The 26,534-nt window shown below is 35.7% G+C and overlaps 2 protein-coding genes, 1 long non-coding RNA gene and 1 pseudogene across 3 annotated transcripts in view; all 4 read left to right on the top strand.

Annotated features, from left to right (window-relative positions):
* The window catches only part of LOC139970225 (uncharacterized), a 31,745-nt gene extending 12,624 nt beyond the window's left edge, over positions 1-19,121 (top strand). The window contains exons 11-15 of the mRNA XM_071975867.1: positions 16,253-16,378; positions 16,535-16,660; positions 16,817-16,942; positions 17,562-17,684; positions 18,916-19,121. Coding sequence (XP_071831968.1) covers positions 16,253-16,378; positions 16,535-16,660; positions 16,817-16,942; positions 17,562-17,684; positions 18,916-19,088 — 674 coding nt within the window. The 3' untranslated portion in view covers positions 19,089-19,121. The remainder of the gene's footprint in view (positions 1-16,252; positions 16,379-16,534; positions 16,661-16,816; positions 16,943-17,561; positions 17,685-18,915) is intronic.
* On the top strand, positions 15-2,248 carry LOC139970324 (uncharacterized). Its single transcript, XR_011794116.1, has 3 exons — positions 15-135; positions 756-878; positions 2,114-2,248. It is a non-coding gene; the product is annotated as an uncharacterized lncRNA (long non-coding RNA).
* On the top strand, positions 2,712-2,788 carry LOC139972294 (U2 spliceosomal RNA; annotated as a pseudogene).
* LOC139971795 (uncharacterized) lies at positions 4,204-16,099 on the top strand. Its single transcript, XM_071978534.1, has 8 exons — positions 4,204-4,453; positions 9,937-10,077; positions 11,093-11,218; positions 11,521-11,646; positions 12,405-12,533; positions 12,825-12,950; positions 15,673-15,798; positions 15,954-16,099. Exons 1-8 carry the CDS (start codon positions 4,384-4,386, stop codon positions 16,097-16,099), a joined length of 990 nt encoding a protein of 329 aa, XP_071834635.1. The 5' UTR covers positions 4,204-4,383.
* Positions 19,122-26,534: the final 7,413 nt, after the last annotated feature.

Here is a 26,534-nt window from a genome sequence, read left to right as displayed (position 1 = left end):
AACTTTCAGATATTGACGAATGTAAGCTAAACCAGCACGACTGTAATCAGGTTGAGAACTACTGCGTGAATACAGCGGGATCGTACACATGTGAATGCTCTTCCGGTTATTACAATACAGGGTCTTTATGCCAAGGTAAGTTATTATCATAAATGTTTCTATTTGTAAGTTGTCTGTAGTTAGTTAACTCTTTTATATTTATATACTGCTAAGTTTTTGTTCCTTTTGGTAATTTGTTTTAATTTGTGATAGCTCTGACGACTTATTAGTGAAACTAAGTGTCCTTAAGAGGCAACAACCTAACCTCAAAGTGAATCTTTCTCGTTGGATGCCTCTGTCAACTCATAACCACATTCCAGTTATTGCATATACTTGACCGATGTAATAATTGTAATAATTTTGAAAATTGTGAAAACTTGTACCCAGGACAATGTAATGTTAACCCTCGAATTGCCTCTCTGATAACTTGCACAATAATCTTGATTTGTTTAATAATGTTGGGGTTGTCTCATTATAAAGGGAAGGTTCGGTTAAATTACCAAATTAAATATATTTGTTTTAAAAGTTTTCATAGCAATATGTTACAATTATGTTTATGAGATATGTATCCTGTTGTAAATATTGCTTACCATCCGTCCATCCGTCCATCCATCCATCCACCGACCTAATCACCCACCCACGCATCCACCCATCCATGCATACATCCAACCATACATCCATACATCTATATATTAATGTTTATCCCTTTGTATTAGACATTGATGAGTGCGAGAGTAACACTAGCTGTGACATACCGAATACAGTTTGTGTCAACACTTATGGTTCCTATGATTGCCCATGCATAACAGATTACTCATGGGACGGAGAACAATGTACAGGTGAGATATTAAAACAAATTATAGAGCTTTCGAATCCTCCATGGAAAGTGGAAGCGGGTGGGTGGTAGTGGTAGTGGTGGGGTGTGGTGTTGGGAGTTGGAGAATGAAGGATGGATGAAGGGGAGACCGAACTGAGTATTGACCTCTTACTAATGGGAACACTTTCGGTTTGCGGTTATATGTTTGTTATAACCACACTCAGACACATGTATACATACGCATATCTCTAATGCGATTAAATCGTGTCTGAAAGTACTATTTACAGTTGAAGTCATTTATACGACACTCCTTCAAAAGGACAAGGCCGGTGTCTTCAGATACGCAAGTACTCTGTACACAGAAAGAGTAAATGTCGGATTAGTAAATCAGTGTTTTGGTTTCAGTCACGAATTGGAGAGAAATCAAGCCTTAAATGATTCACGGCTGTTAACCTTAAATATAAAATCATGATCAGATCCGTCAAAATTCGAATGATAATTCAGAACGCAGCAAAACTCTGCGTAATTGACAAGCACTTATGGGAGGCTACTTTAATGGAATATAATGTATACGAAGTGTTGATTGAACGAATCACAACACACCCACAAAGTATTACTATTCACAACTAGCTACGAAGAGCCAATCACAAAGGCTGCCAATACATTTTCCAAGAAGGAACAGCCTTCATTCGTGCCTGTCGATCTGCGTTCTACAATCTCATTGTATTAGAAAAGTTTATTGTTAATTATATGATACCAAATACAAATGTTAACTTAATTATATTTCAGCGAGGGAACAGTCGAGTAGACATACTCACATGGATGAATTCAAACTGGGTATTTTCTTCAGGGTTGCCATAAGGGAAATAAAGGAGCTCACAGAATATATTCTATAATGATCAAAGACATAATGAATGTAATAGTGTTTCCAGTGTATTTTCGTGATGTAATTGCACTTCTTCCCAATGTGATTCATACAGTCAATTATATATAATTTCACCGTCTAGAAATCTGGCTAATGCCATATTCAATGAGCTATTTTCATTCAAATTCAACCCCCCCCCCTCCCTCATTTTCATTGAGTTTAACCCAATGAGAAAAACTTAATGTTTGTATTGATTTATATACACTTATGGCCTACACCACTCAGATTCAAGGCATTATTCATACCGTATATTGAGTAAGTTAATGTATATCTTTCATTAATAACTTAATTATTTCGTTAAAATTCTCGTTTTTCTTCTATTTTCTACTCAGCGAATCCATATAGAAGTGACGGTAGGTGTCGCCATGTTTTCATTGCGCCAAACGGCCAAGAAGCCATCTGTGATAAAACCGGACCCTCTCCGTGTTGCTCGGATGCCGCCTGGTGTGGTAGTTCATACTTGCACTGTTTTTGTAGTGGATGCGTTGATTACAGGACAAAATAACCCCAGATGCGTCCGCAATCTCTCCATGTTGCATATACCCTAGAATAACACTAAAGGAGGATAACAAGATGTCTAATGAAGGCATAGACACCTCCTACTTATTTTAATTATCTTCATTTACTTGCAGAATTAACGTAGTGTACGTAGGATGATCAAAGAGATGTGTAGTAGAGACACATACACACCCTCTGCTTACCTTTATTTTATTTTATATATGTGAAAAATTAACGTTGTGTATACGTATGATGATCGATGCAATATAGTGGCGACATAAACTCACTCCTCCTGCTTATATAATAAAAGATTTTCGTTATAATTTCTTCTTCATAACGGCTTTAAGTTATGTATGATGATCAACGCGACAGTATTGTGGAGACACATACACACACACTCTGATTAATGTTACTTGCTTTATTGTTTCATTTATCGCTTCTCGGCCTTTTGGCTAAGATCAAGTGTAGTATCTGTTCCCTTTCGAGGGGAATGGTGATGCACACCTGACGATGATCACAAAGTCACAGTCCAGATGCAAGGGGACTGGGGTCGAGAGCGGATCAGTCGTTCGGTAGTTTGGTTTTCGTGCCCAGGTTCTTTCCTGGGCGACTTTTTCTTACAAAGTATTTATCTGAAGACTTAACGTTGTGTACGTATTATTTTTGCTTTCGTTATTGTTTCAATTATCTGATTTTATTTCTTGATGGTGTTATTTTATTCCAATCATACTATAAGTGCAACACGTTAAGTCTTTAGATCAGTGAAAAGAAGACAAGTGGGTGCCTCCACTACACACACATGCCACACACGCTACACACACGCACTGCACACTACACCATACACACTACACACTGCAAAGTACACACAAGACACATTGCTGATCATACACAATACATAGGCGTCTTTAAATAAATGTACAATGATGGCCATATAATGAAGAAGTGAATGTGAATGCAACCCACGTTAAATATTCACATAATTGAAGCAATAAAGAAGAGTAAAATAGGATGTGTATATGTCCCTATATTACTATTGCGTTGATCATATATATCGTATAGATCGTATATATATATATATAAATATATACACATACATATATATATATATATATATATATATATATATATTACGTATGAGCAAAATATTTGTAATAGTCCAGTACCAAGTAATCTATCAAAATACAATAATAAAGCAACTTTAGCAATTAGAGATGTTCTATATATTTTACTATGTTTCCTTTTTTAATTATGAATGTTATTAATGGAATGTTGTTAAGGATTAGTGTAGAGAACTGAAGTTATTTACTTATACTAACTACACATTGTAGTAGTTCTAGTCAAACCTAGCTTGCTCTACATCTTTTCTTTCATTACTCATCAGCATTTCATTTTTCAGTATTATTATGTATTTGACGCCAAGTTGCACAATACATTTTCCCTTTATCCATCATGGTTCTTTGTTTCCATTGAGAACGACTTGAACGCCAAAAATCTCTAGCCTTATACCATTCTTACCTTACTCTTTAGTCCATTGTTACAGTTGTTGTAACAAATAAGCCAAAAACAACCCACAAACAAACAAACAGACAAAACAACCCCCAACCCCCCACCTCCTCCGCAAACAAACTCGTCTGACATGCTTTTCAACTTCTTTTTTTTCTTTTTAATTGTATATTTCAGTTTGGTTCCAATGTGTAATTTGTTTTAATTCAGCTTACTTTGTAACCCTTGAATGACTCCTTAAAAGCAGTCTACTTCCTAATGTATAGAGCCAAGTTTGTAAGCTAAAATTAGGAAAAACATTAACTGGCCACAACAGAATTGATTTTTATGATACTTGCAAGCCATGTGCCTTCTCTATTGCAGCGAAACTCTCGCTCTCATTATTTATGAATCAGATTTTGAGCGAGACGATTGAAGATCACAGCACAAATCACCGCCTGACAATGGATCGATAATCTTCGTTGTAAAGCAAAGCGTGAAGCCATCATTTGTGATAATAACTACGGTTCTGGTAAAATCAATCACTTTAGTTCGTCAGGAGCTTTCTGAGCGGGCAGAATAATTTCGTACCTCCAATAGCCTTTAACCGCAACTAAACAACATGAAACAAAAAATGTCAGCATTTCCGAGAATGGAAATTTATGCCTTTCTCCCTTTTCTAATATATTCAGGTGAGTTATAATTATGTATTTTTCTTATGGTAATACCTTTGGCCAAAACTAACCATTTCATGAGAAACAAAACACTTTGAAGTAACTGTTTAAGCGTGTAATTGCAACTGATCATTAATTAATTCATCATTAGATATGTTTTCATTGCTTAAGTGTATAGAAGATGATTTCTCTGTTAACACACCTTCATAAAAAAAAAATTACTAATGATTTATAAATGATTCCATTGTTAATCGCGATAACATATTCAACTAAACATGCATATCATATAATATCGGTAATTTAATATTTTGTCAATCGACCAACATTGTTTATGTAAGAAGAGTCTTGTTAGTTAATTAACAATAATGTATTCTTGGTAAATCCTAATGCTACAACTACGTTACTCGTTAAAAAAAGATCACTAGATATAGATTTAATTTATTCATTTTTTTCTATGCAAATCGCTGATTTGTTTCCTTGTAGATATGCATAAACACCAAATACTCATAGCTATAGTACAGTAACTATACTGGTGCAACCTGTAACACATGTTACCGTGTTACGAACACAAAGTATAGTAATAACTGATACACGGTTGTGGGACATAAACAGTATTTGCTGTGCCAACCGATATTGCGAGTTTTATAAAACGCGATTCTCAAATGAAGTCAAATCTAGCCGTTTTATGCTATAAGTAGACCTATGTATGCCGAACATTGCCTTTCGTCGTTCTCGGCATGACGAATTAGCGTAATTTTGAAGAGTTATTAACTTGAAACAAGAGGTACCGTACCTCTTTTCCTTCATCTTGTAGGCTTTCAAATATTCCTAGACTCCTTGCCCAGCCGCGGAGTTCTTTGTATTACATGGGTTCAAGTTAACAGCTTTGCAGTTGTTACAGTGTCACATGTTATACATGTTACCGTGTTACAAACACAAAGAACAGTAATTACTGATGCACGGATGTGTGACATGAACAGTAGTTGCTGTACCAGCTATGAGTATCGGCTGACATAAACAAGAATGAAGTTATTTCAGATAAAACACACTATAACACTAAACCATAATACGCAACGATTAATACAAAAACACTCTGATAAGATTTTTGTGCAAATATTTCACCCAAAACCTGTACGTATTTTTCCAACTCAATTTTGAGTAACGTTTTGCTCCCAAATTGTAAAATATCTACAGTTTAACCAATTTTATTGCCAATGCAGTCGTAGATTTGTCAGAATTGTTTGCAATGTAATTGATGTTGATTAAAAATTACAATTAAATTCGTTATGGAAGGATATTGCAGCATTTTCAAATTTCAAAATTCTTTTAATTCTGATAGGTATAGGTGAAGATATGGTGTCTTCACCTTATAAGAAAGATTTGTTTGGCGTATTCGCTCTGGGAAAGATAGTGAAATAACAAACGAAAAAAAATTGATTATGTAGGTCACTCTTGAAGAGTGTTTTCTCACTGTATGGATAAAAAGAATGTTTATAAGAAAATGACTTCACTGTTTGTTTGCCATATGTATTGTTCAACTATAAGCCACGCATCCTATTTAAATAACTTATCAAATATTCAACGTTATTACAATGTATGTTGAAGCAAAAAATAATCTTAATCTCAACATTAAATTTCACACTTGAACTAATATCGTATTGCATCCACATGAAACGTGTACATTACCGTTATTGACAAATCGACGAGATATTCACAAAAATGTTTGTCATTATCCATATCTAGAAGATACATTGTATAAATACGTCTTGTATGTCTTCATTGTATTGTTTTAAATTGCGAAAATCATCGATAAAAATTACAATTGAGGGACTCAACAAGACAATAGTTACAAGCTGTACTTTATATGGTGAAGTCTGAAGGAAACTTCCCACGATCGATAATGTTCCATTATTATGTACTGATCATAACATCATCTTGTAGAACCGAGTGAAATTAAAAGTATTCTTGGAAATATAAAAATCCATTAATAATGTAGTTTAGGCTTAACGCCTAAGTGCAAATAACAACTACTGAATACAGCGATAATGTATAACCGGATAGGCTGGTTACGAAACACCATGATCGTTACTTTTAAGCTGATTGAATATTCGTATTAATCAATATAAAACGTGGATAGGTTTTATGGTTCACTGCTCATAATTTTCCTTTACGGCGAAACATGGAGCTGCGAGAGTAAACTTTGATTAATACATACTTGATTCATTTTGGAGTTCAATTGCTCATATAGATTGATTAATACGATTGTTGCTACTCCGTATGAGAATGAAATAGGTGATTTTGTTACTTGGTGCAACCAAAACGACCTAAAATTGAATGGTAAAAATGGTAAAAAACTAAGAAGATAGTATTTGACTTCAAGAAACAGCCATGTGATCATGCTCAAATCAGTGTTAATGATGATATTGTTGAACAGGTGCACCACTATAAATATTTATGCACTATCATTGACTTCAAAGACCAGGTTGATGCAATGAGATCTAAAGCTCGCCAAAGATTGTACTTTTAACGTAAGTCGACAACACTATTCTTGTGTTTTTACCACAAAGCGTGGCTGACTTTTAGTATTTTTTTTTTCGGGCTGCTTACAAAAGATTTTTCCGGTAAACTAGAGTAAACTAAGTGTATATAGATGTATATATATCTCACATGTATGTATATTGTTGCTGTTGGTGCTGTTACCTTTTTTTCAACTTTTCTGTGCTCTTTTTTTACTTATTTTTAATATTTGATATTTTATGTGTTCTGCTGCAGGGAGACAAATTTCCTTATTCTCATGGACAAAATAAATCTATCTATCTATCTATCTATCTATCTATCTATCTATTTATCTATCTATCTATCTATCTATCTATCTATCTATCTATCTATCTATCTATCTATCTATCTATCTATCTATCTATCTATCTATCTATCTATCTATCTATCTATCTATCTATCTATCTATCTATCTATCTATCTATCTATCTATCTATCTATCTATCTATCTATCTATCTATCTATCTATCTATCTATCTATCTATCTATCTATCTATCTATCTATCTATCTATCTATCTATCTATCTATCTATCTATCTATCTATCTATCTATCTATCTATCTATCTATCTATCTATCTATCTATCTATCTATCTATCTATCTATCTATCTATCTATCTATCTATCTATCTATCTATCTATCTATCTATCTATCTATCTATCTATCTATCTATCTATCTATCTATCTATCTATCTATCTATCTATCTATCTATCTATCTATCTAGCTAGCTATCTATCTATCTATCTATCTATCTATCTATCTATCTATCTATCTATCTATCTATCTATCTATCTATCTATCTATCTATCTATCTATCTATCTATCTATCTATCTATCTATCTATCTATCTATCTATCTATCTATCTATCTATCTATCTATCTATCTATCTATCTATCTATCTATCTATCTATCTATCTATCTATCTATCTATCTATCTATCTATCTATCTATCTATCTATCTATCTATCTATCTATCTATCTATCTATCTATCTATCTATCTATCTATCTATCTATCTATCTATCTATCTATCTATCTATCTATCTATCTATCTATCTATCTATCTATCTATCTATCTATCTATCTAGACTTAAGATAACTCATAGACAAGCAAGTATCGGGCCAATATATTCATATACTTTGAAATCTTTGAAATTATGTTCTCAAGTTTTTGCTGTGACAAGGTAGTGCAAACTACGCGTGGTTTCTTAACACAGAGTGTGGTACTGTGACACTACTATATCACGTTACGTTAACAGGTTAACTTTGAGATCACTTCCGAGCTAGCTCGAAATAGTACCGTCACATAACGTCCAATAACGTCAAATAACGTCCAATTTTGAAGACAATTACTGAGCGATAATAAGACCCTATATCAACACTTTTGTTTGCCTTAACTAAGAAACAAATATGCAGGCTGACTGTGAATATGATTTAGAGTTAACAGTATGACAAGAGTACTTCAAGCTAATCTATAAGACCATGATGCTTCAATGGCAGTATTTGCAGTGTAAAAACAGTGGTTCTGTTTCTAATTTGTTGGCAGCAGTAACTGTGGAAAAACGTCTATATCCGATAATTACCGGTTTGTACAGTTTGCTATACCATACCATTCGATCTCTATGGGAACAGTATCTTTTGATATCTGACGTATATGTATCGTTAACACATCTCGTCGTGATGTCTCTATTGTAGATGTTATTATTGAAGATTTGTCAAATTAGTACGAAGTGTTAGAAACGGTAATTTCAGATTTTTCACCGCGCTCTGTACAAATAGCGCGTCCCGTCAAACCATCATTTAAAAGGAGCTACCTTCACTAGAATGGGTAAACAGGGTACTTTTCAGAGATTTGCTCTTTTGCATAAAAAAAAATAGAAGTCTTAAGAGCATGCAGTTTTAGAGCATGCAGGATAACATCAAGTTCAATATCTTTTTCTGGAAAAAGCATATATATGCGCTAATTATTAATAAACTGTCCAGTGTTACAAAAATTTTGCACACATGTGTGACTTTGATGGCCTTTACACGCTTACATATAAAAGCGTCTAGCTGTATATTATATTTATATTTATATGATATTTATATAACGTATGATCGTGAAATGAGAAACGTGAAATTAATTGAAACATTTTATTTCAAGTTATGTCAAAATGCTTTACTAGGCAAAATATGAGATACATGGAAGAAATGATATATCAAATATATTTATATAATGCCGATCACGTGGGACTTTAAATTGAGTTTGCGAATGTTGTTGCAGTTAAAATCGTATATCTGGTTACTGACTAAAGTATGCAAAATGCCTTAAAGGATTGGTTCAGGTGTCTAACATGTTTATCTTGTATGAAAGAGCTTAAAAAGACAAACAGAATAGTGAAGAAACTACCATGATAGCATTCTCTGTTAAGGAGATATCACACTTTGAAGATTTCAAAATTTCTTTGCAAATGACTGGTGTAGAAAGACTAACTGTGAGGGTGTGATGTCACATCCTCACTTCCTTAACATGTGTCAATATATTTCATTCAAAAATAATTATATTTTTTTTCACAAATCTAAAAAAATATAATCAAACATTCTTCAGATGTAAAATCTCAAATACTACCCTTTACACATATGAGATCTCGTGACGTATTTTTTGGTTGTAAGTCATAAAATCTTACAAAATATTTTAATAAAATAACAAAGACTTTTCAGGGATGTGAGGATATGACGTCACAGCTAGTCTGATTTCAGCAGTTTCTACACAATCAGATACAGCTTTAAACTTGAATATCTCCTAAACGGAAAAAGATATTTGAATAATTTCTTCACTATTGGGTTTCTTTAATTGTCCTCTTTCATATAAGATAAACATTTGTGACACCTGAACTAATCCTTTAAGTTATTGAAACGGCAACATGTCAAGCAATAAAGTTCCATTTTTTAGCTATTTCTTTAGGATTGATTGTTGATGGTAGCCGTGATGTTCGATGCGCTGGCCAGGCTACACCAAAGGGCTATAAGGTTCGTCTACCTAAAGGACTTACTCCTTGTGATTTCCGCTCTGGTGTGTTTCACACTACCAATTGTGAATTTGAAGGTGAGGATAGTTAATACTTTTCCTTTACCGTCATGATGAAATAGAGCTTGCTGTCTTTATTTTAAGGTTTTATAACTTAAACTTGAAGTATTTAAATATATACATTTTAATGTCAAAGCGTTAAATAGTATCATCTAATTTCTTAAGGCCGTTCTGTGATACTTTGTTCCTCATAAATTTGAGCCTGGAATCGTTGTAATCAGTAGTGGTTTGCTAATGTGACATCCTTCATATTACCCACAATATCGTTGTTTCCATGATCTTATGGACTATGTTCTCTCTAGAGGTTGGTTTACTTTTATTTACTAAATTAATGTCCTAATCCTAGATCCTAATTACACAATACATAGAAGACGAGACAGTGAAACGTTTAGCTTCCACATATACTTTTACAATCAATTCCTCAGACGAACAAAAGGAAAACTGACTTTCTTTCAGTCACACAAAAAATATTGATGTCCGTAAGACCTACCTCCGTAAGACCTACCTCTCCTTTGCCTTCAATTGGCCAGATGGAGGACGTTAAATGGCGGTCCAGGGGGCAGGAATGGGTGTGCCAATTACACGCCTGCTTCGTAACTCTCTGAACATTTATCAAAAAGAGACGGCTTGGTATAAGCCGGTGTACGTCCACAATCACCACATGTATAGGTTTAAAATTATCTCCTGTTGGCTTCCTATCCCCTAGGAACTCATATGTATATATATACTAAGCTACTGTTGAATTGAACCAGTGACATGTAACAAAACAAACCCAACAATATCAGAGAAAGCCGCAAAGTATGAAGTGGCAGGCGTCCTAACATAAACAACGTCGCGAAGTTGTCATTTCTTGCTACAAGTTTTATTATACCTTAAAACGTTATCAAAGGGCTTACCGTTTTCTGCATCATAAGTAATGTATTACTTACTTAATTATTACAAATACACTTTACATGTATTACATAGAACCACATCAAATTATTACCAATTTGAGTAAACAGCATATTTTTCATTTTCTGTTTTTAACTTTCAGATATCGACGAATGTGATCTTAATTTACATAATTGTAGTCTGAATGTAAGCTATTGCGTAAATACCGAGGGTTCATATAGATGTGATTGTGGATCTGGCTACAACAAGGCAGAATCTGTTTGCCAAGGTAGGTATTCGAGCGTCACATCTCTATATCTGGTAGTGTCTAAGCATAGGCACTAAGAACTACGCACAGTGGTGGCAGCTCAATGGTGGTGTTTAAGAATATCATTATGAGGTCAGGTATAATGACCAATGTTGAAATATCGATAGTTGCAACACATTGGGGCAGCAACAGGAACACCAACAGCGATGCCTCGTATAGTATGTCAAGTATGCCTCATGAAAAATCGAACAATAGCGAAGAATCATAGTTACTGTATTCTTCAGTCTCTTTCCCTTCTTGCTCGTCCTTTCTCTTTGCTACAGATGTCGATGAGTGCCAGAATGGTAGTTATAATTGCAGTCTACCGAACACAATGTGCATCAACTCTATTGGTTCCTACATTTGCCAATGTATAGCAGGTTACGAATGGAATGGAACCCAATGTCATGGCAAGTATATTTAGTTTTATGTTCAATAATTTATCATTTAGTCAAATATAATTCATAACAAAGTCGCCAAAAGCACGTATTAGGCGACTTGCCAAATGTGTGCTTTAGTTGGATATACCATGCAGACTATACAATGGCACGTTAAAGTTTTGCTAATGACAACTTGTTGTTTCGTGTGGTATATGCTATCGTACACATGTCTTTTTCATGGTCAAATTTATACTGTTCTGGTTTGGGCACAAAATATTCTTTCCCTCATTTATATACCAGGAACAAATCAAGATTCAAAACTTTTTTCCATTGCCATTAATCTCATGAGCATACGACTTTGCAAGGTAACCGTGAAGGTAGATTCGTTCTAATGTTCTTGTAACCCCATGCGTAGAGGCATGCAGTGTTACGTAAACAGCAACAATAATACGCAGTAGCGTTGTTAGAAAAGTCGGAAGCGACATCTTTTAAACAACTTAATTCTGAATTTGAAGTATCACGTGTAGCATTATGTTCCCCTGATGATGATCAAAAGTCACGGTATCGATGCAAGGGGACTTGGGTTGAGAGCTGATCGGTCGTTCGGTTGTTTGATTGTTCGTGCCCAGGTTCTTTCTTGGGTGACTTGAAAAGTAATTACATTATGTCATAAAGGCGTTTCGTAACATTTGTATCGAATGTTTGAAATTTAATCTCACCTAGACTTTCAACTATCACGTTTATTGATAGTGAATGTCATATTTTAGTTTTTTTTTAACAACTTTTAGATTTGGACGAATGTGACCTTAACCTACATAATTGCAGTCTGAATGAAAGCTACTGCGTAAATACCATGGGTTCGTACAGATGCCAATGTGTATCTGGCTATAACAGAACTGCAGGAACCGTATGCCAAGGTTAGTTGGAACATGGACAATGCATGTGATACATGCAGTAGTGATGTGACTATCTTCCATTTCACTTTCTTCATCCATACCCTGATATTTATATGAAAGAATTTGAGCTGTTACGAGACAACTGCGTACGTTTCTGATGGCCCGTAGTCCTACGCAATGAACGTTAGACGATAACCTTTTCTATTCTATTGGGTGTAACAGTTATCATGACCGACACAAATGGAACAGAACATAAGGTGTCATACATAAATCTCTCTTGAACAACCAGCATGTTTCTCTCTTGTAATACAGATGTCGATGAATGCCAGAATGGCAGTTTCAACTGTAGCGTACAGAATACAGTTTGCGTCAACAATATTGGTTCCTATACATGTCAATGTATGACAGGTTACCAGTGGGCCGGAGAACAGTGCATAGGCAAGTTTATATTTATTTATTTGTTTTATCGCCAATAGTGTACAAAGGGAAAGGAAGTCTCCTAAAAAGTCATAAAAGACTTAACAAGGTAGGAGACTCCCCGGGAGAAAAGAAAAGAAAATGAACAAATATTTATAATACAGTATATACGTAAGGATTAAATATACAGTAATAATATCCTAGTGACGCTGAGATGGATACGTGAAAAGATTAAATATTACTAGTAAGAGTTAATGAACTCCTTTTTCAAATGCCTGGTGAATGTGGGTTTTGAAGTAATGAGCTTCAAATTTTTTGATAGATCATTCCAAATTTGTATTGCTCTGTTTCGAAGACCGAATTTCCCTATGTTACTATGGTAAAAATTGCAATGAGCGTTGTCGGCTTGTCTTGTGTGATGGTTATGTAAGACTCTGTTACTACAAATAAAGTCATTAAAAGTGACTGGCAGTAATCCATTCCATGCTTTGTAAGCAAAGGTAGCAACCTTGACTGTTATAATATCACCGAGTTTTAATAAATTTAGGGACTTGAATATTCCACTAGTATGTTCAAGCGGTGGGGCATTAGCAATGTGATGTATAGCCCTCTTTTGGAGAATATTTAGGCGGTCAATGTTAACATTGTATGTACCAGACCAAATAGTTGTACAATAGGATAGGTGTGGCAGAACTAGTGTTTGATAAAGTATTCTAAGGACATGCTGTGGGAGGAAATATTTCAGGTTAGATAATATACCAGTATTTTTTGCTACAGTGTTACATACTGACGAAATATGGTTATTCCAAGAATGTTTGCTATCAATATTAATACCAAGAAACTTAGTTTCAGTTACACATTTAATTATTTTGCCGTCCATCGTAATATCCTTATCCCAACGAAATGCTCTTTTGGTACTAAAAACAATATACTTAGTCTTATCAATATTAATACTTAATTTGTTTGCTGAGAACCAATCACAGAACTTATCCAGTTCACAAGAGACAGTACTTTGGAGTGAATTTACGTTTTTCGAGTGAAAGAAAAGATTGGTGTCATCGGCAAATAAGACTGTATGAGCGATGTTGGAGACATGGCAGATATCATTAACGTATATAATAAACAACAGAGGACCTAACACAGAGCCCTGAGGCACACCACATGCGATTTCACCAAGTCCAGAATTTGAATTCTTGTATGTAGTGTATTGTAACCTATTTGTGATATAACTGTCTAGCCAATTTAGGGTTGTTCCTCTGATTCCGTAGAAAAATAGTTTGGATAATAAAATGGAGTGGTTAATTGTGTCGAATGCTTTGGACAGGTCTAGGAAGACGCCGATGCAAGTGTTGTCATTATCGAGATTAGTGTAAAGTCTGTCAATAGCATCTGCCAGAGCAAGTTCAGTAGAATGACCAGGGCGGAAACCATACTGTTGGTTACAAAGAATGTTGTACTTGCACGTAAAATCGTAAATACGATTGAACATTAACCGTTCAATCAGTTTTGAAAAACATGATAACAGTGATATGGGGCGATAATTTTGATAAGAACTCGTGTCACCTTTTTTGAAGATAGGCACTACTTTTGCGACTTTGAGTTTGCCAGGAAATACGCCAGTATTAAAAGAGATATTACAGATGTGAGTCATGGGTTTTGCAATAAAATGAATAACATGTTTGATAATACCTGGCTTAAAACCATCGTAACCCGCTGCCTTATTTGATTTTAAGTTGGAGCTTGCTATTTTAATGAACTCAGCTTCAGTAACAGGATAACTGAAAAGAGAATGGCTGTTTATGCTGTCATTCATGTGAATGTTGATCTTGGTTATGTTCACAAAGTACAAATACGAAGACTATGGAAGTAAACTTTATACGGTAACGAAGAACGATTATAAAACATGGTTCAGATACGGCCACGTCTATCATACTATTCGTGGGTCATATTGTCGAAACAAACGTTGTTTTAGGGTCATGGTTCAGACAGGGCCACGTCTATGATAGTATTCGTATAGTCATATTGTAGAAACGAACGTTGTTTTAGGACCATGGTTCAGACAAGGCCACGTCTATGGTAGTATTCGTATAGTCATATTGTAGAAACGAACGTTGTTTTAGGACCACGGTTCACACAGGGCCACGTCTGTGATATGATATAGAGGTCAATCAAATGAAAATAAAATGTACTTAACATACACAGGTGTCAAATCAGACATTGAAGGCAACGGTTTTAACCAATGGTGTGTCTGAAGACGTTGTTTCATACGAACGTTTCGTAAAACTTAATTTTGTCTCAATAACCTCGAATACTCTAATATTATTGTAGGTACGTCATAATGACGTTTCCATGACGTAGTTGAACTACCATTATAGTTGAAACATCCGTTTCAAAAAGAAGTGTAAACTTTTACCATTAGCAAAGTTTTGAAATATGTATAATTTAGCAGTTCACTTCATGTAATAAATACCATACCATTCTAATATCTAACAACAATTTTCAGACATGGACAAATGTGATCTTAATCTACATCATTGCAGTTTGAATCAGATTTATTGCGTGAGTACTGAGGGATCGTACGGCTGACACGTAATGTCAGGTTTGTAATGAATAGAGCGTGGCGGGGGGGGGGGGGGGTCCTGACTGCTAGCCTAACACCAAACACATGCAAGGTGATCTTAATATTTTTCTTATATTTTATAAACAACATGTCTCATTTCTCGAATGCATTCGTCATTTTCAGATATTGACGAATGTGAACTAAACCAGCACGACTGTAACCAGGTTGAAAACTACTGCGTGAATACAGCGGGATCGTACACATGTGAATGCTCTTCCGGTTACTATAATACAGGGTCAATATGTGAAGGTAACTGAATAACATAATTATATTCATTTTCGTTGTCTGTAGTTAGTTAACCGTATTATTTTTATCTACTGCGAAATATTTATCACTTTTGCTAATTATGTTTAAAGTTTTATAAACCAAAGTTTTAAGTTTTCGAATACATTAATAACTTTCAGATATTGACGAATGTGGGCTTAACCAGCACGACTGTAGTCAGGTTGAGAACTATTGCGTGAATACAGCGGGATCGTACATATGTGAATGCTTATGTGAATGCTCTTCGGGTTATTACAATACAGGGTCGTTATGCCAAGGTAAGTGAATATAGTATTATTTTAATTTGTAAGTTGTCTGTAGTTAGTTTTTATCCTAGCATTATTAACTACTGCTAATTGTTTGCCACTTTTGCTAATTATGTTTAAGGCTTTCATATACCTATGTTTCCCTTTTTTCGAATGTAATTACTAACTTTCAGATATTGACGAATGTGAGCTAAACCAGCACGACTGTAATCAAGTTGAGAACTTCTGCGTGAATACAGCGGGATCGTACACATGTGAATGCTCTTCCGGTTATTACAATACAGGGTCATTATGCGAAGGTAACTGAATAGCATAATTATATCCATTTTCGTTGTCTGTAGTTAGTTAACCGTAGAATTGTTATATATTGCTAATTATTGATCACTTGTGCTAGTTATGTTTTTAGTTTTTATAAACCAAAGGTTTAAGTTTTCGAATATATTAATAACTTTCAGATATTGACGAATGTGAGCTTAACCAGCACGACTGTACTCTGGTTGAGAACTACTGCGTGAATACAGCGGGATCTTACACATGTCAATGCTCTTCGGGTTATTACAATACAGGGTCGTTATGCGAAGGTAACTGAATAGCATAATTATATCCATTTTCGTTGTCTGTAGTTGGTTAACCGTAGAATTGTTATCTATTGCTAAATATTTATCACTTTTGCTAATTATGTTTTTAGTTTTTATAAACCAAAGTCTTAAGTTTTCGAATATATTAATAACTTTCAGATATTGACGAATGTGAGCTAAACCAGCACGACTGTAATCAGGTTGAGAACTACTGCGTGAATACAGCGGGATCGTACACATGTGAATGCTCTTCCGGTTATTACAATACAGGGTCTTTATGCCAAGGTAAGTTATTATCATAAATGTTTCTATTTGTAAGTTGTCTGTAGTTAGTTAACTCTTTTATATTTATATACTGCTAAGTTTTTTGTTCCTTTTGGTAATTTGTTTTAATTTGTGATAGCTCTGACGACTTATTAGTGAAACTAAGTGTCCTTAAGAGGCAACAACCTAACCTCAAAGTGAATCTTTCTCGTTGGATGCCTCTGTCAACTCATAACCACATTCCTTATTGCATATACTTGACCGATGTAATAATTGTAATAATTTTGAAAATTGTGAAAACTTGTACCCAGGACAATGTAATGTTAACCCTCGAATTGCCTCTCTGATAACTTGCACAATAATCTTGATTTGTTTAATAATGTTGGGGTTGTCTCATTATAAAGGGAAGGTTCGGTTAAATTACCAAATTAAATATATTTGTTTTAAAAGTTTTCATAGCAATATGTTACAATTATGTTTATGAGATATGTATCCTGTTGTAAATATTGCTTACCATCCGTCCATCCGTCCATCCATCCATCCACCGACCTAATCACCCACCCACGCATCCACCCATCCATGCATACATCCAACCATACATCCATACATCTATATATTAATGTTTATCCCTTTGTATTAGACATTGATGAGTGCGAGAGTAACACTAGCTGTGACATACCGAATACAGTTTGCGTCAACACTTATGGTTCCTATGATTGCCCATGCATAACAGATTACTCATGGGACGGAGAACAATGTACAGGTAAGATATTGATAAATTATAGGGCTTTCGACACCCTCATGAAAGGTGGAAGCAGGGTGGGTGGTAGTGGTAGTGGTGGGGTTGGGTGTTGGGAGTTGGAGAATGAAGGATGGATAAAGGGGAGACCGAACTGAGTATTGATCTCTTATTAATAGGAAGAATTTCGGTTTGCGGTTATATGTTTGTTAATACCACACTCAGACACATGTACACATACGCACATCTCTAATGCGATTAAATTGTGTCAGAAAAGACTGCTCCAGTTAAAGTCATTTATACGACACTCCTTCAAAAGGACAAGCCCGTTATCCTCAAATACGCAAGTACTCTGTACACAGACAGAGTTATTGTCGGATTATTTAATCAGTGTTTTGGTTTCAGTCACGAATTGGAGAGAAATCGAGCCTTAAATGATTCACGGCTGTTAATCTTAAATATAAAATTATGATCAGATCCTTTAAGATTCGAATGATAATTCATAACGCAGCAAAACTCTGCGTAATTGATAAACAATTATGGGAGGCTACTTTAATGGAATATACTGTATACGAAGTGTCGATTGGACGAATCACAACGCACCCACAAAGTATTACTATTCACAACTAGCTACGAAGAGCCAATCACAACGGCGGCCAATACATTTTCTAAGAAGGAACATCCTTCATTCGTGCCTGTCGATCTGCGTTCTACAATCTCTTTGTATTAGAAAAGTTTATTGTTATTATATGGTACCAAATACAAATGTTAACTTAATTATATTTCAGCGAGGGAACAGTCGAGTAGACATACACTCACATGGACCAATTCAAACTGGGTATTTTCTTCAGGGTTGCCATAAGGGAAATAAAGGAGCTCACAGAATATATTCTATAATGATCAAAGACATAATGAAAGTAATAGTGTTTCCAGTGTATTTTCGTTATGTAATTGTACTTCTTCCCAATGTGATTCATACAGTCATTTATATATCATTTCACTGTCTACAAATCAGGCTAATGCCATATCTCAAAGAGCTATTTTCATTCATATTCAACCCCCCTCCCCTTACCCATTTGCATTGAGTTTAACCCAATGAGAAAAACTTAATGTGTGTATTTATATACACTTATGGCCTACACCACTCAGATTCAAGGCATTATTCATAACGTTTATTTAGTAAGTTAATGTATATCTTTCATTTAATAACTTAATTATTAACTTAATTATTATTACTTAATTATTTTCTACACAGCGGAACCATATCGACTTGACGGTAGGTGTCTCCATGGTTTCATTGCGCCAAACGGCCAAGAAGCCATCTGTGATAAAACCGGACCCTATCCGTGTTGCTCGGATGCCGCCTGGTGTGGTAGTTCATACTTTCACTGTCTTTGCAGTAGATGCGTTGATTACAGGACAAAATAACTCCAGATGCGCCCGCAATCTCTCTATGATGCATATACCCTAGAATAACACAAAAGGAGGATAACAAGATGTCTAATGAAGGCATAGACACCTACTACTTATTTTAATTATCTTTATTATTCATTTACTTGCATAATTAATGTAGTGTACGTAGGATGATCAACGAGATGTGTAGTAGAGACATATACACACCCTCTGCTTACCTTTATTTTATTTTTATTTATGTGAAGAATTAAAGTTGTGTATACGTATGATGATCGGCACGATATAGTGGCGATATATATGCGATATTGAATGTTCTCTTTGTTGTTCATAATTGAGGTTTCTTCTTATGCACGGTTTTTGTGTAAACCTATAAGTCCTACGATGATTTCATGCTTCCGAGTTACTTAAACCACCCGATACTCATAGCTAGTACAGTAATCTTAAAGGGTATGAAGACTCGCGCTCAAAGAAACGTCTTATGCCGGTAATGTGACCTAGTTTCGAATGAGGTGTAACAGAGTTTGTTAGACACCACCATCGATTCCAGAAAATACACACACAGCTTGCTACCGTCGGTAATGTGACCTAGTTTCTAATGAGGTGTAACAGAGTTTGTTAGACACCACCATTGATTCCAGAAAATACACACACAGCTTGCTACCGCCGGTAATTAGACACTGGTGTACAGTCAATACATACAGCAACGGTCAATACCCACAACACAGTGTACATAGCAGCGATAGACATCTCAGGTCTAGATAACAGATAACAAGGAATCACGTTTAATTAATGTCTGCATTTTTGCAGCTACAAGAAGAAAACCTCATTTGCAAACAACGGAAAGTTAACTTGTTCAGAGCGCGGCACACGGTTTGGGGCGAGTCTTCAATACTTTCAACATCTTTGCAGTTATTACAGTGCCACCTACAACACATGTTACCGTGTTACGAACACAAAGTACAGTAACTACTGATGCACGGTTGTAGGACATGACCATTAGTTGCTGTACCAGCTATGAGTATCGGCTTTCTTTATATTTAACTGGGCTGAATATGCCCCCCCCCCCCACACTGCAGTATGGCAACATAAGTGTCTTTGAATTCCTTAAGGAAACTGTATGGCTGAGTCATTTCATATACAATTGGTTGAATTAGAAGACTTTAGAATAAAATGAATTTCAACCAGTACATACATGTGTATACAGTGTGTACAGTACATACAATGTACTGGGTGTATATGTACAGTGTGTATATTAGTGTTAGGTTTAAACATAGTCTTCTGGCACTCATGGCACTCCGTACACATACACCTAGTACAGTGTATGTACTGTACTCACTGTACATACATATGTATGTAATGGTTGAAATTCATTTTGTAAGTCTTCTAATTAAATGAATTCAACCTGGAGCAGACAAGTACATTGTAAATAGTATTTTTTTATATGAAATTAAAAACTGCACGGTATTGAATTGAATGACCTTGAAGTACAGTACAATACTCACGCTCATAACACATGGAACATCAAAACAGGCAAAAACGTTTTATGTAAAAATCCCAAACTTTGAGGATTTTTTCATTTAAAAATAAGGCAAAACACCCTCCTGAAATTGTTTGTTCAAGCAGGTGGTACTATATCTCTTCCAGAAAAAATTATCAGATTTTTTCAACATGACGCGTTTTGAGTTATTGGCCGTCAAAGACGACCTCTTTTGTACATCGGAGCAGCTCAACAACTTCATAAATTAATATTGAGAACAGCTAGAACCCTGAATTTTTTTTTGGGTGTAAGAACTTTATACCTATAATTAAAGTATAAAACCCTGACAGCTCTAACATGGTTACTTTGTTAAAAAAGTGGCATCAAAACCCCTACCTCATGCTGAATCGCAGCATGAAATAGCAACTTTAAAGTTTCACAACTTGCAAACACATCATAGGAAGCATTGTTATCATTATTTTGTAATGTTTCTACTAGACATAATAACCTCTGAAAAAATCAAGTACCCTGAAGCAATGTTTTAGGAGCAATTCATCCCTAAAAATAGCACATTTTTTAGTGAAAAGTACAAAAATCGAATATTTTGACACTTTAAAGTTGACCTAAACCCACAAGACAATATTTTTGTAGCCTAATTTTTTATTTTCCTGTTCTATGGGATAGATTCTTTAGGCATCTGAAATAGAAAGGTACTAGAATCTTTAATTGCTGAAAAATGAGACCTCAAAGGTCAAGAAAATGCCAAAATGTCATGGCGGCGACAAATTGCGCAATTTCAAAGTGTGATAAATCGGCCAATTGTAAAGCAATGTAACTAAAATTTTCAGAATATGCTTATTTCATGGTGGTCCAATCATACAAAAAAAATGGGAATTTTTGGAGAGGGTGCAGCAACAGCCATCAGCCATCCGTGATTTAACACGGAATGACCCATATGTAGCATTTCAAGGCGTTTTCATCTCCCGTAGAAACTGACTTGCTGGTAGTTACTACGAACGCCATGTCGGTTTTACACTATACTGTACAGACTACAGTAGCTTCTAAGTTATATATTTCGCGAAAAAGTGACGGTAGTATAAAACAAACACGTTCCTCATCACTCCTGTGAACAAGCATTTTGTAAATATTTACGAATTAATTAAAATCCATAATTGCGAGTTAAATGCCAAATTGTTGCCCTGTGAAAGCTTTATATGAATTGAGACACGTTTTCACGTCCATATCCGATGTGCGTCACGAACTTAAACAAAAATGGACCACTGATTACTGCCTAATGTAGGCCCTACGTTCAGGGATCGGCACGATTTGAAAGTTAGGATCGGAATTAAACTTCTCAAACTGATCTATCTCGATGAATTTTGCACCAAATTGGAAAATTTAACCATTAACTAGGGTATAAATGATCCAGCTAAGACTCTTACAATATTCAAACATTCATCAAACGTAAAAATTATGTCTTATTTGCGTGCATGGCTAAGGTGAATGAAGCTACTTGAAATAGTTACGTAATATATACAAGCTATTGTTACAAACTAGTACTAATCTTGAATGGTGGTGTGTAAGTTCTGGTCCTCTTTGTCAGTGACTACCATACCCTACGATCGTTGAAGCATGAAGGTTTACCTCCATGGTTGAAGTGACTGCATAATACCAACATTAGCCTAAAGTGACTATACACATGTCGCAATACAATCCTAACCCATTTGTGACTACTTACTGCAACAACCATCTTCACCAATCATAGCTGCGTGACTGAATCAAGTTAGTTTTATCGAATCCCTCGGCGCTGCTACTGATAATTTGGGAACCAAATATGGATCGAAAAAGTCAGTTTTTCGTTATTTTAACCTTGGTGGTCAGTTCAGTTTCATGTCTAGAATGTGAGCCTTGTCCTGATCTTTGTCGTTGTAGCAGTGATTCTTTAGACTGCGGTGGCCTCGGTTTGACTTCGATGTTCTCGTGTAGACCAGCGTTACCAGCGACAGTTGACGAAAAAACGCTAAATTTGCGAAAATAAAACCCTAGAAAACGCTAAATGGTAGTTTCCCTAACATTCGTGTTGTTTGGAGTCAATTTAGCACAGATGCGTAGGATGAATGGTCACCGATCACAAAATAGATTTTGAATAGTTGATTTGAGTAATAGTCTGACCCAGAAAATTTTTAAAAAATATGGAAATTCTCGGTAGGAAATTCCGAAGATTGGGCAAAAATACTCAAAATAAATTTGGATGGGTCTCCAAGTAAGAATTTTGTCTAAAAAATCTGAAAAGTGGTCAATTTTTGGCAAATTTAACTAGTTTTAGGCAAAAAACGGTAGAATTACCAAAATTAGAAAAAACGTGCGCTAGAACCCCACAAATGACTAAAAACGCTAGATCTAGTGTAAAAACGCTAACTCTGGTAACACTGGTGTAGACTGTCGTCCACTTATTCCACATTGGATTATTCTGGCAACAATATCAGTATAGTCAACTGAAACGATGTGCCAGTGTCGTCCCCATATAGTACGCTAAACATCGACTTACGACACAATCATATCAACAGCTCGTTGGGAACATACGTGTCGAACGTCTCTGTCAATATTAAATTCGATTTGTCGTTCAATAGACTTAAATCGTTTCCATCCAACTTTTTGAAAATCAAATCTTGGCAAACAACATATAGATATTTACGACTTTACGCCAGTGACAACGATATCACGGAGGTTTTAGCTCATGCAGTAAATCTGAATGACGACTTATATTTCTTTTTACTACAGTTACAAAACAACAGGATCAGTTACATACATCACGACGCATTTAATTTTCATTCACGCTCTGTATCAATTGACTTGAGGAATAATAACATTCTATCGTTCTCGACTATCTGCCTTCGCTGTTTACTTGATATGACAACACGTTATTTTTGGTTGGATGTTAGTTACAATTTGATTGAAGTTGTGGCTAGCGAGGAAGAATTATTCCTCAACGAGACCAGAAATTCAATTTCATCGTCCATCAATTTGGAAAATAATCCATTGAATTGTGACTGTTCACTAAGGTGGCTTGCTTATAACCACTCATCTTTTCGGAGTGCAATCCTACGAAACATTTCTCCAAATTGCTACAGGTTCGACGAGTTATACAGTTGTAGCCTACCCAGATGTGCCTCACCCCTAACATTACAAGGTTTATCTATTACCTCCTTGTCTCCTAGCAGTTTCGCGTGTCCTCCTCGGCTAGATCCTAATGCTACATTGACTGCTGAAACCATGCTAGGGGATACATTGGTACTTCGCTGTCCTACCATTGGTGCTGATCCTCCGGTTTGGCGTTATGACTGGATATTTACTCCAAGCACGTCATCGGAAGTGTTCGTAAACTCTGGATGGGACTACTTCAGACAAACGGAGACAGAGTATCTGACAGTCCAAGGGCTGGTATCGGCGGGTACTTTCATTTGTCGACCGTTGAGTCCGCATAGTTCGCTTTCCATCAATATCAGCGTGTCTGTGAAAGAGTCAACCCAAGAGATCTTAACCACAAGATCTTGGCAACCTTATATCACAGGAGAGTCAGACACAAATAACGGAGGAGAAGAGATTTCTTCTTCATTGCCTTTTATTATTGCCGTATCATCGATTATGGTGATTCTTCTGGTTATTCTAATGATTTTGGGTTTTATGCAGTACCGGCTAGTTAATGCAAATAAAGCAATACAATTACTCAGAGGAACCACCGTGGGACAGGCAGCGAAGTTGAACCACAGAGAAGACATCAAAGAAGATGGCCATACATCTCAGCCGAAGCCTCTTACTATTTCTCGGTCATGTCCAAATGCAGATGATGATCTTTACGAGATGATGGATAACGTCGCAGAAGAAAGTTCTGAAATGTCAGCGAAAACATCCGCAAGAGACGGAGGTAGCATCGGACATACCTATGATAACGATTGGCGAAAACCGTAAGACTCTATATGAATAAAGATAAATTTACAACTCATGATGGTACAGTTATATTCAGTTTAAAATTGGACTCCCGAGAGCACAGGAAATAGAAAGATCGTTGGCTAACGTGTTAACGAAATCAAGAAAATGAACATGAATTGTGAGTTTGTTTCAAAACAATAAATGAAGAATTGGCCGTCCATAGAGTCATCTTGTTTTGCAAACGTGCGGTGATGCATTTGTACATTATCCTTATTTTCTCTGCGTTTTATTGCAAACTCCACTTCCTCTTCAGAAAAAAAAAACTAGCATATATCACTTTTCATATCTGAGATATTTTATTTCGTGAGCAACTTTCTTGAAAAAGAGCGCATTACTGGGATCACCAGTCTCGGTTATAAATTAAAGTAGGTTAATGGGGGAGATGAAATCTGCTTCAATTTCCTGCTGCAGTAAAAAAAAAATGTATAATAATATTCAAATCTGAGGCATATTATCAACAGGTCTTTGCTATCATATTGAGTGAGGCAGAACAGCCGCATGGACACGCTCTTCGCCACATGTATAACTATATACTAAGTCTTTCAAATACGGGAATATGGGGACTTTAAAAGTAGCTGAGATCATACAGGAGTAACGTGATACGATACACATTTCTTAAAGTATATGTCCTGTGTTCAACATTTTTGTTCATTTTGCGAAGACGGTGAGCAGGGTGGTGGCGAGGAAGGACGGTTACGGGACTATGTAAGGATTGATGTCTTGTATATAGGTGAAGTTATCAGTTTTTCATTTATGTATTTGTTTTTTCCACAAAAGTACAAAGTGAAGGGAAGTCTCCCATGAAGCTAATAAAAGCTTAAAGGCATTGAAGGCTCGCCCCAAGCTGCGTGCGGCCATCTGAAAAAGTTAACTTTCCGTTGCTTGCAAGTGACGTTTTGTTCGTGTCGCTACAAAATGAAGGCAGTACAGTAATGAATTGTGATACCTTGTTATCTTTAGCTGGACCTGAGATGTCCATCGCTGTATTGTGTGTACACTGTGGGTATTAACCGCAGCTGTATGTACTGACTGTACACTATAGTGTCTAATTACCGATGGTAGCAAACTGTGTGTGTATTTCCCGGGACCGATGGTGGTGTCTAACACTTATGTTACACCTTATTCGAAACTAGGTCAGATTACCGGCATTGGACGTTCTTTTGCGCGAGTCTTCACACCCTTTAACAGTGTAGAAGACTCCCTGAAGAAAGAACAAAAAAATATGTCAAGACATATACATAAATACAAATTAAATGTTCATTGCATATGTAGTAATTATATAGAAGTATAATTTAGTAGAAGTTAGTACCCTTACATAGCCACTTCTTAAAGGATGTGACTGACTTTTTACTCTTTAATGTATTTTACTGTATTTTAAGTTTATATGGGTTATGGTGTTATTAAATATTAATTGTAGTGTTAATCTTATGATTTCGTTTTTCTTTTAATGCAATTGGTAACAATTGGTAACACACACTGTGATAAGAGTTCTACAATTTGATTTATATTTTTGAGATCCAGCTGTACCCCTAATACTGTAATGATGGTGTTGTTAAGCCAATTAAAGCCCCCAGTTGTACCCCTGGTATTGTAATAATTCAGTCGTTGAACCTCTTTAAGCCTACAGTTGTACCCCAATGCTGATGCAGTTGTTAAGCCTCTTGAAGCCTCCACTTATAGCTTTGATGTTGCACTGATGCAGCTGTTAAGCCTCTTCAAGCCTCCAAGTGTACCCCTGCTCAATAAAGAAATTGAATAAACTTATGCAAAAAACGTAAGTTATTCCATCCGCTATACGATGCATCAGCGTGCGTAAACGTACTCACCCTGGTTAAGTTAAAGGCATTGAAGACTCGCCCCAAACCGAGTGCGGCCATCTGTAAAAGTTACAACGTTCTGTTGCTTGCAAGTGACGTTTTCTTCGTGTCGCTACAAAATGCAGACAGTAATGAAACGTGATACCTTGTTATCTTTAGCTGGGCCTGAGATGCCCA

This window comes from Apostichopus japonicus, chromosome 1 (assembly GCF_037975245.1).
Source record: "Apostichopus japonicus isolate 1M-3 chromosome 1, ASM3797524v1, whole genome shotgun sequence".
Classification (NCBI taxonomy): domain Eukaryota; kingdom Metazoa; phylum Echinodermata; class Holothuroidea; order Aspidochirotida; family Stichopodidae; genus Apostichopus; species Apostichopus japonicus.
The sequence above is the reverse complement of the archived record's forward strand: the minus strand, read 5'-3'. Positions and strand labels throughout refer to the sequence as shown.

Bases quoted from the DNA above. Each gene is read 5' to 3' on its own strand.
- LOC139971795 (XM_071978534.1), top strand. From the start codon at position 4,384: ATGAAACAAAAAATGTCAGCATTTCCGAGAATGGAAATTTATGCCTTT. The intron at 4,454-9,936 runs GTGAGTTATAAT...CTATTTCTTTAG, and splicing joins CCCTTTTCTAATATATTCAG to GATTGATTGTTGATGGTAGC. The intron at 12,951-15,672 runs GCAAGTTTATAT...CGTCATTTTCAG, and splicing joins GGCCGGAGAACAGTGCATAG to ATATTGACGAATGTGAACTA.